This window comes from Triplophysa rosa, unplaced genomic scaffold (genome assembly GCF_024868665.1).
Source record: "Triplophysa rosa unplaced genomic scaffold, Trosa_1v2 scaffold136_ERROPOS1255994+, whole genome shotgun sequence".
Classification (NCBI taxonomy): Eukaryota; Metazoa; Chordata; class Actinopteri; order Cypriniformes; family Nemacheilidae; genus Triplophysa; species Triplophysa rosa.
Window position 1 is genome coordinate 29,366 of NW_026634139.1, and position 11,135 is coordinate 40,500.

Sequence of the window (11,135 nt, forward strand, 5' to 3'; positions counted from 1 at the left end):
ACCAATAACAAGATACAACCTTTGTCAGACGCCAATAACAGATCCTTTGTAACTCTGATCAAAGCAGTCTCTGTACTGTGACATGCTCTAAATCCAGACTGGAATTCTTCATTGATGTCATTCCTGTGGAGGAAGGAGCATAATTGAGTTGAAACTACTTTTTCCAGAACTTTAGATATGTAAGGTAGATTCGATATAGGCCTGTAGTTCCCTAGTTCTCTAGGGTCGAGTTGGGGTTTTTTGACAAGGGGCCTTATAACAGCCACCTTATATGCTTTAGGCACATGTCCTAATGTCAGAGATGAGTTAATAATACCAAGAAGAGGATCTATAATTTCTGGGAGCATCTCTTTCAGTAGATTTGTAGGTATAGGGTGTAGCATGTTGTTGATTTAGATGATCTAATGATTTTAGACAGCTCATCGTGATCTACGGTATAAAATAATTGCAATTTCTCCTTAAGGGCGCTGTAGTTAGTTTGTTCAGAGGGTTTCACTTCTGGTTGCATTGTTATAATTTTTTCTCTAATATCTTGGATTTTATATGTGAAGTAGTTCATAAATTCATCACTGGTATGCTGATATACAGGATCAGAAGTCACTGATGAATTTTTTTTTTTGTTAATTTAGCCACTGTGTTAAATAAAAACCTAGGGTTGTGCTGGTTTTCTTCTATTAGTGATGAAAAGTATGCGGATCTAGAAGTTTTTAGGGCTTTCCTGTATTTTCGAATATTATCCTTCCATGCTGTACGAAATACCTCTAATTTAGTTTTCTTAAAGATGTGCTCCATTTTTTGGGCCGCTTTCTTTAGAGCCTGAGTGTGTTCATTATACCACGGTGTGGGGCTGCCATTTTTAATCTTCTTTAAACGTAGAGGAGCAACTGTGTCTAGCGTTTCCGAGAAGGTGGATTTAAAATTTTCAGTCGTAGTGTCAAGATCTTCAACTTTATTTCTCATGCTAGCGATTTGAGACAATTCGGGCAGATTATCGAGAAACCATCTTTGGTAGTTGAAGTTATTGTTCTACCATATTTGTAACAATGAGTTTTATTTGCAGCCGTAGGCCAATGAAGCAGACATAATACCAGATAATTATCTGAAATTTTCACTCTGCATAAGGATTTTAACGTCGTCCACATTTATACCGTAAAACAGTATTAAATCTAAAGTATGATTACGAAGGTGAGTGGGTCCTGACACATGTTGACTAATGCCCATGGAGTTAAGAGTGTCTTTGAAAGCCATTCCCAAGGCATCTGTATCGTTATCTACATGGATGTTAAAGTCACCAACGACAAGGACTCTATCTGCGGCCAGTACTAGTTCTGATAAGAACCCACCAAATTCTTTAATAAAATCTGTGTGGTGCCCTGGAGGCCTATGTACAATAGCCAGAATACATTTTAAAAATGTTTTATCCTTAGTATTAGGTGTTTAAACATGAAGTACCATGACTTCAAAAGAATTGTATTTAGAGTTAGACTTCTGGGAAATGCTAATAGATTTATTGTAAAGTGCTGCGACACCTCCCCCTCTGCCTTTTAGACGAGGCTCATGTTTATATTAATAATCTTGGGGGACAGATTCATTTAAAGTAATATTATAATCTGGTTTTAGCCATGTTTCTGTCAAACAGAGCATGTCTATTTTATGATCTGTTATCATATCTTTAACAAAAAGTGCTTTATTAGAGAGAGATCTAATATTTAGCAATCCGAGTCGTAACAGTTGATTATCTTTATTTTGTTCATGTTTAATTTGTTTAACGTTTATTAAATTACTTTCAAGAGGTTCACACATTATTTTATGTTTGCTAATCCGGGGGACAGACACAGTCTCTATTTTGTGATGTTTGGGAGAACGGATTACTACATGTTGTACATTTTGTGTATTTTGCGACGTGAGACGGCAAGCAGACAGTTGGTTAAGCCATTATGCCTAACTCGCATCAGACACGAGTTATGTAAAGAAAATAAAAAAATCCATTAATTCGTAAGAAGTTTTTATGCTCGCTTGATTGAATTATCTGATGGTTTTTATGAAGGTTTTTTGTTTAGACTCCAGTGGAGAAGTATACAATTTTGGGGTCATTTTCTTAAGAGAAATATCTGAGGTGCAAGAAATATCTCAACTCATTTTGCTCGCCATTGATCCCATTGATGTCTAGGAGAAACAATTGAGTGATTAAAGAGATCTAAACTGTATTTTTTCTTTTTTTATGTGTGGCCACCCTGTCTACACTAGAACTGAAGATCTTTGCCCGAACCTGACGGACCCGACGGTTTCGGTCGGGTTCGGGCTTAATTTCTATCATTTTACATGGGCTCGGGCCGGGCTCGGGCTTGCGCGGTAAATGAGCGGTCATGTGATGCGTTCCGATTAGTGCGAGAAAGATGTGAAAATGGATGCTGAGGAGGTGAAACGGAGGCTTGCCTCTGGCGATTACGTTTTGGTTGCACCAGCAACTAAAGCAAAGTCTGAGGTGAGGAAAAGATTTGACCATGTGCAATGTGCATAATGAGAATAATGAGCCAGTGGGATATGTGAGATGTTACGATGTTACAGAGGACTTATTTTATTTCTTTGTTCCAACTTCCAAGTGGCCTATAGCCTACGTTAGTCATTAATAAATTATGTTAAAACATGTATAAATGACGCATTCTTGACAAAAGCTGTGTGCGTGCCCACATTTGAATATCCTAATGTCGGGCTGTAAACGGGTTCGGGCTTTTAAAAAGCTGTCAATCAAAATGTACTTGTCGGGCTCGGACCCTGTCGGGCCTAACTTTTAAGGCCCGATTACAGCTCTAGTCTACACCACATGTGAGCAGTGCAATGCAATGCAATGCAACTAAAGACAATAGAAACCAAAAATAACAATTTATTTGTAGCGTCGCGATGCATACAGTGGCGTTAGTAATGGATTCTGAAGTCTCTTTTCGAGTTGCACTGTGCCGCTCGTGTGCGGTGTAGACAGAGTGTAATTAAATTAAATCTTGAGAGGTCTTGACTAAGAGCATAATAAATGGATAGTCCATTCAAATATTCATGTTTCACTCAAAATACTATAATATTTGCCCCCCAAAAGATTAAGACTATGCAGTGTCAAAAGAAAGTTTACAATTTCACATTTTCTGTTGCTGGGGTTGTCCTAAGGTTCTTTCTGTACCTTTACAGTTAGACAGAACATAATATAGGCCTAATGTTTTACCTTGGCTCTAATAGGTCCTTAGGGTACAATAATGTACCCGAAAAAGTATACGATTTAATTGGTTGTTTACCCGTATACAAAAATAACCTTTAAGGGTACCACCCCAGCGACAGAAAAGGTACAATTTTAATCATTTTCTTCTGACAGTGTGGGATGAGAATTTCATAGAATCGCATACAAGCTTAAATAGGTTAATTGGGATATGTTTATCTAGATGACAAAGTCACAACTACAGTGTAAAATGACTTCATTGACTTCAGTGAAGTTTGCATCCTGCTGTGTGTTTCTCAGTTCTGTCAACGGTGAAAGTGTTATTCCTGCGAGATGAGTCAAAAATGCCTGATACAGAAAAGAAGTGAAAGGTTCAGATGAATGTCTTGCTGTAGAGTGTGGAGATGAATAGGCAGAGACAAGCTATTGTCCAAATGCATTGTAGATGTTCCACATCACCCTCTTTACCCACTAAGAGCTCAAATAACCCAGAGCGTTCAATTCAGAAATTTAATTGACTGAGGTAAATTTGGACCAACTTTTTTGTTCTTAAAAGCTTTTTTTTGCCCTCAGCATTTTCTAAATGGGAAATTTGTTTTTCTTACATTCACTTCAGGTCAGTGTGAAGATCTGCTCAGATATTAACCTTTGATATGAAGCTAAAGTTAAACATTCAGTGATGTTATAAACTAGATTGTTATGTCAAAAGATAAAAGTTATCTTAATCTGTGAAAGGCATTCATTTGCTATGTGCAAAAAATATATATATATACTGTATATATTATACCATGGTCTGTCTGAATACTCGATTCTGATTGGCTGAAGGTGTGCATTAAAACTGTTTAATCCACGGGTAGTTCCAGTCAGTTTGATCACAATTCGAAATTAATGTGCTGCCTATAATGTAATCATATTACACACACGCACAGATAGGACATTGATTGCCTGCCAGTGCTCACTGAACAGAAAATGTTGTTAACGTTAATGTAACGTTCTTTTTGAACAAATCGTTCTTTTTCAACGAATCTTTTAAGTGAACGTATCGTTCTCATTCACGAAATGCATTGACTCATATTTCTCATTCACTGAAATCTCTCCCTCGAGCACAGAGAGCGTCTTGGTTTAAAAGAGTGTCTAAAGCACGAGCCAATGGCGTTCGAGTGTGAGCTTTGACAGAGCATATGCTTAGTTGAATGTACTGAACGAATACGCCCTTCACTGAACGAACGAGCCAGTGTTTTGAGTTTGAACGAGAGATCTTGTTCGTACACGAACAAAAGGACCCGCTTCAACGAATGTTGTGAACGACATGAATGATCAATCATCTCATTCGTAAACGAAGTGAATGAGCTGCTACTTCTAACACGTGAACGAAATGAAAGAGGGGGTCTTTTGTTCAACAAGTACAGAAACGGACACAATGTAAAGATCCTTACGAAAATTATATAGTAAAGGTAGTAACCATCTTTTGGGTGTACTTTGTCTTCTTACCATCCCAATACAAATGGTTGTACTGAAAATATCAAGCTTAAACGTTACATTTTAAAAACCTAAATGTACTATTTTACAAACATGATAATTTAACTGTGGCTTGTAGTAAAAAGTTATTTTCCCTAATGAAAGTATAGCATTGTTTGTTATAAGCATGAATTTATATAATCATAGTACAATAATTCAAGATTATGGCACATTCATGACACTTAAACATGCTAACGCATGCAAATAATTTGTTGTTGCTAATACTGCTGTTGTTTACGTGTTGCTTTTATTAAATATGAGAAATCAGTCACGTCAGGCACTTTTTTATCTGCACCAGATTCTGGGATTACTGTCCTGCTGTGAAAGACTGACTGAGCATGAGCCAATAGTCTCTGATGCATGCATACATACAGTACATACATACACACACACATATATAGGGGCTTAATGTATATATCCAAAATATATCTTAGCTTTGTGCTTGGCAAAATGTTGGTGTCTCTTTCACAAGTCCCTGGTATGTTTCATCAGAACTTGGCACATACACACATACACCACCATACAGGTGGTTCTTTGGTTCAAGACTAGAAAATCATGAACAAGAAGGCAGGACCATGACAGAGTTCTATCTTTAGGGTTCATTTTTTGGATTTTTTTGTCCTTTTTTGAAAATAGCATAGATGTGAATTAAATATTTTTGTCAGCTTAAATAACTACAGTAGAATTACTTTTGAAATAAAAACATTTAATAGTTTGATTATTAAATATTAACGGATTTAATGACAGTAAACATGCATGCAATATCAACCATAAATAATAAAAATAACAGCATATAAATTATAAATCAGAATTATTACTGTGAAAAAACTGCAAAATACATTTTTGTGTTAGAGCATTCAGGACTATTATTACATATTTACATGAACAAACTGACATAAAACATTAACCACAAATTCAAAACAGCATTAAAGATTAAGTCTTTAAATAAACAAATTGACATTAAACCATTAACCACAAGTACAGTTCATTATGGCAAAATAATTCATAATAAACCATAATATAACTTTTTGGTTTTATAATTTTGGAAGCAGTATGGAAAGTCTTGTAGCCACTAAAAATTTAAACAAACAGTTCTCAATTATTTTTTTGTGTGCATTATGGGTTTTGCATATACTGTCTCACACTGAATAAAAAATGGACAGCTAAGAGATTCTTTGGTGTTTATGACACTCAACAAATTAATGTAATGATTTACTCACCCCCTGTTTTAAGAATGATTGCTGGTCTTGAGCCAACTGAGCGCAGAAACAAGTTCTTCTTCCTGTGGTCGGTCTCTCTGCATGCGGCGAGCGGGCAGGTTTAAACCTACCATAAAACATTGACAACTCCTTTGCAAACAGGTTGCTGAGAACTGTAGTCCAGTTTTATGAACGCTAATATAAAAAATGAAACATTATTTACCTGTACTGTAAGTCTACTAATGTTGCTAATGTCACACAAAATAATTAATGTTTCTAACATGTAATTGATTAAACACATTGTTTTTTTCTCTGACTTACCACAAAAATGCCACTGTCAACCCAACGCGATGCACTTGACTCTCCTTGACCGTTGGAATTTAAATAGGTGTAGCCCACGTTTTTACAGACTCGCAGCAACCAATATATATATATATATATATATATACTTTGTATATATATATATATATATATACAGTATATATATATACAGTATATATATATATCGTAGCTTAAGTTATTTACTGTTATGTCAAAACTGAAATTATGTCTCTATACTTTAGCTTGTCCTTGAAAAAAAATCTAAAATAAAAAATATAATATGAATATAATATTAAATATTAGGCTTGCCCTTATATTCCACTTGTTTATGCCTTTCAGTTAAAATTGGATTGAAATGTGCCCTTATTTTTTTACATGTTAAATTGTTATTATAATAATAATGCAGTATACTGAATGCAAAAATTATTTTGCATTGAAGCATACTTAACCAAGCAATGTGAAAGTCAATTACAAAATATAGCAGAATAATTTAAATACATGCATGAAGCAAAGTGCTGCCCTTTTGTGCCAAATAAGTTCTTTCTCCTATATGGAGGAGTGAAGGGTTTAACAGGTTCTTTCTATGTCAGTGGTTGTATATACCACCTTAACCATCCCAAAGAACCGCTGAAGAACCACTGAAGAACCATACAGGGCGTTACAGGTTCTTTATATGCTAGCTGGGTTATATAGCACCTCAATCATGCTGAAGAACCGCTGATGCACCATTTTTTTTTGTAGCTTGCCACTTCAGAAAGTACTCTTTCCATGGGTGAGAAACATATCGTATTACAATCTTCTTAACCCATTGGCCATGAGCTGCCCAACAGATCACCCACAGCAGTCCAACACAAACATGACAAGCCGCTGTTGGTGTGAATGGCATGACTGATGATATCAGCATCACCTTTGACCCTAAAGTAACAGGTTTATGATGGCTGCAGATGAAGTGCCAGGTTTCCTACTCATCTTCTCCTAGATTGTTGCTGTTGTATAAGGCCTAAGAAATACATTCTTTTGCAAAAAGTATTTTTCACATTTTTGTCACTTGGGTACATTGGGTGGTCTTAATTACAATATACTTACTGTGTAATATACATACATGTTAATGCATTGTAATTACATTTAAAATACTTTAAAATACAGACATCGTGGCTTTCCAAGTTATTCCAAAGTTCATAGTTTGTTGGGAAAGTAAGTTTTATATGATCAAAGTTGGTATGTTAAAATGTAGTTGAGTTAGAGCCTTTTAAATCATATTCAGATATTTAACTCTGATAAGGTGGTGTGTATATTGACGTTTAATATACATCAGAGGGTAAAAGCTCTTACAGTAGTTTTCTATTAGATCAACTAATAGTCCAAGAAGCATTGAGATTTCTTATTTATTTCATGTGTATTACATCTTTATTATGTATTGGTCACTGGGCTCATTGGTGAAACTAGACATCTGCAATATTTAAGCATATTTAAGTAATGGGGATTCATTTCTTTGTTATGAAAAACTTTTAGAGAAATCATTTGATGTGCTGTACAGTTTTTCCCCATAAGCTTGAAAACTTAAGTTCCCTTTCTGTCGGTCTCTCGACGTTGTGTCGAACCGACAGAATGGGGTTTGTCTTGAGAACCTATCATCTTCTGAGTATTTAGAAAAGGCCAATGAAAATTGGCGAATGAAATTTGCTCATTCTCATTCACATTCACTTTTTGTTCTTCAGAGCCTACGCATCTGATGAGCTTCTCTACGATCTTTGGNGAAAAGGCCAATGAAAATTGGCGAATGAAATTTGCATGCCGGGCTCCTCCCCGGATGTCCGGGTATAAGAGGGAAGCCGGCGTGCTCATTCATTCACCTTTTGTTCTTCAGAGCCTACGCATCTGGTGAGCTTCTCTATGATCTGGATGATCTTTCTTTCTGCTGGAATCTACGACGTGGACAGCGGACGGTCCCTTCCTGCAGTGACTCTCCCCTGGGCGTCTTGGCAGTTCCGGAGGTGTTCGAGCAAATTTCCTTTTCTTAAAGAGCAAATTTCTCCAGCATGGCTTGTCCCGCTGTTCTCATGCGTGCAACACACTCATCGAGGAGGGGGACGAACACAATGCCTGCTTCCAGTACGCTGGGGCAGACGTTGTGGATACGTCCTGCCCGCACTGCGGGTGGTGACGATTCAGACGTTGCGTCACAGGTGGCTGTGTTCCCACGGGACTCAGCCACCACCTCGTTTGCTCCCCGTTCCGTGGCGGCAGGACTACGGCCCTGCCGTCCGCTATGGCAAGCAGCGAGGGTGAGATGAGGATTACTGTGAGCGATAATCCGCCAGCCACGGCTCACGGACCGTTCACACCTCGTTTCGCTCGTCTGACCGTTCCCCAAAAAGACGGTCCGCCGTCTTATTCCTCAATCACATATTCGGACACGATGCGTGATGATGAGAGGTCTCTTGCAGCATCGGGGGGTGACGTACTGCCATCCGACTCTGACGATTCTTCGGGCTCCCTCCCTCGGGGGGTCGAGCCCAGGAAAAAGCGGATGTCGAGATGTCGGCCATGCTTTCCCGGGCCGCCGTGAGTGTTGGGTTGCAGTGCCCGCACTGCCTCTCCCGGCGTTCGCGGCTGGCTACATGGCGCCTCGGGTTTGAGCGCGGCTCCAAGCCGCGCCCGCCCCCAGTGCCGTGTTTACCGGAAGTGCATGAGGAACTTTGCAAGACCTGGAACGCCCCTTTCCGGCACGTTTCACGTCAAACAAAGTTCTGTCACCCTCTCTTCCCTCGAGGTTGAGACAGCTGGATGATGCGTCGGTGTCCCCAGGTGGAGTTTGCCGCCGCGGTGCACTCGTGCCCGTAGGTGGCGGCCACCTGGGGGGGCCCGACCTAGACTCCCGTCCAAAGCATGTGGTGTCTCGGCATCTCTGGTGTCGAGAGCTTACATTGCGGCGGACCAGGCTGCCTCCTCTCTCCACGCTATAGCTCCTGCCAGGCCAGGGCGTTGAGAGAGCTCCACGAGGGTAAGACCGACCCAGCGCTTATGCAGGAACTCCGCGCCGTCACCGACCTCGCTCTACGGGCGACCAAGTTGACCACGGGGGCCCTGGGTCGGACGATGTCCACACTTGTGGTCCATGTGGAACTCCTCTGGCCGATACTTGCGCAGATGAGTAACGCTGAGAAGGTCCGCTTTCTCGACGTACCCGTCTCGCAAGGGGGGGCTGGTTGGTGTTACTGTGGAGGGTTCTCGACAGTAAAAAGCAGTCCTCCGTGCCGCGCCTCGGCCGTCGAGTCTGCTTCCCAGCAGCCCTGGTCCTCTTCAACGCCCTCCAGTGACCTGGAGGAGACAGCGAAGAGGAGACCATCGCCCCATCAGCAGCCGCGGGCAGCGGCTGTCATGGGATCACCTCAGGGGGATCGAGGCTACCATTGGGCCCGACCCCAGCCACAGCGCTGGTAGGTCGGATAGGGACGGTTCCTGCCCCATCCCTCCATCTGCTGGCCCCCTCTGGGGGGCTGGCGCCCACTTACTCTCAAAAAGGAGAGTTTCCTCTCTCTCTGGGTTACCTCAGCCGCTCTCACCCTCTGCACGACGGTGAACGGCAAACTCGACGTTGCGTCATGGCAAAGCGCAATGTCGAGTATAAACACCAGCCCTCAGCACTCTCAGTCAGACAGTGAGACCCCAGACTGTCAGGCGGGCTGAGGAAGACGATCCATCTCGGCTACGCGATTCAGTTCGTTACACGTCCGCCCAAGTTCCGGGACGTCCTTTTACCTCAGGCAGAGGCAGGGATGCCCCCGTACTTCGGGCGGAGGTCGCCTCCCTTCTGGTGAAGGGAGCGATCGAGCCCGTCCCACCGGCCGAGGTGTTCAGCGGGTTTTACAGCCCGTACTTCATTGTCCCTAAGAAAGGCGGAGGGTTGCGCCCTTTCTTGGGTCTGTGTGTTCTGAACAGGCACCTACACTAGCTGCCTTTTAGCGCAGAAGCGCATCCTGGCGTCCGTCAGGCGTCAGGACTGGTTCATGGCAATCGACCTGAAGGACGCGTACTTTCATGTCTCGATCCTCCCTCGACATCGGCCATTCCGACGGTTTGCGTTCGAGGGACGGGCATATCAGTACAGGGTCTTCCCCTTCGGTCTGTCCCTGTCTCCACGAGTCTTTACGAAGGTCGTGGAAGCCGCCCTCCTTCCCCGTTGGGAAGGAGGTGTACGGGTACTAACTATCTCGACGACTGGCTCAAGTTTGGGCACACTCTCGAGATCTGTGATGTACACACAGGGACCTGGTGCTCCGGCACCTAGATCGGTGGGCCACAGGTCAACTGAGATAAGAGCAAGCTCTCCCCGGGCAGAGCATCCTCTTTCTCGGTATGGAACTCGACTCTGTCCTCACGAGCGGCCCCGCTCACCCCCAGGGGGGGGCGCGAGGACTAGCGCGCCCGGTCAGTGTTGAACTGCCTGAGATCAGACAGTCAGCGGTCCCCCTGTAACAGGAGGCTCCTGGGATTCATGGCATCCTCAGCGGGGGTGGCCCCCCTCGGGTCGATGCATATACGACCGCTCCAACACTGGCGGCAGAGTCAAGTTCCTTGGAGAGCGTGGCACACCGGCAGCAGGCGTTGCTCACATGCTTTTCTGCCGACACACCCTAAGGGGTGCCGTGTGCAACGGGCGAGCAGTGTCGGGGCGGCGGACGGGCCCCCGCCTGCATTGGCATTCAACTGCCTAGAGTTGTGGGTTGTGCTACTTGCATTGAGGAACTTCCTCTCGTGCAGGGAAGCACGTGCTGGTCCGGTCGGACAGCACAGCTGCTGTGGCGTATTCTTCACTCACAGCAGCTAACATGACTCGCCCGACGCCTCCTCCTCTGGAGTCAGCAGGTGATCAGCTCCCTGCGAGCCAC

General features: G+C 42.5%; 1 protein-coding gene across 3 annotated transcripts in view; it reads left to right on the forward strand.

Moving 5' to 3' along the window:
- The window catches only part of gabra6b (gamma-aminobutyric acid type A receptor subunit alpha6b), a 68,083-nt gene that overhangs the window by 13,530 nt on the left and 43,418 nt on the right, over window positions 1-11,135 (forward strand). The window contains exon 8 of one of the 3 annotated variants that reach the window (XM_057326798.1): window positions 8,111-8,237. The exons of the other annotated variants lie outside the window; for them this stretch is intronic. Coding sequence (XP_057182781.1) covers window positions 8,111-8,237 — 127 coding nt within the window. The remainder of the gene's footprint in view (window positions 1-8,110; window positions 8,238-11,135) is intronic. 3 annotated transcript variants of the gene reach the window in all.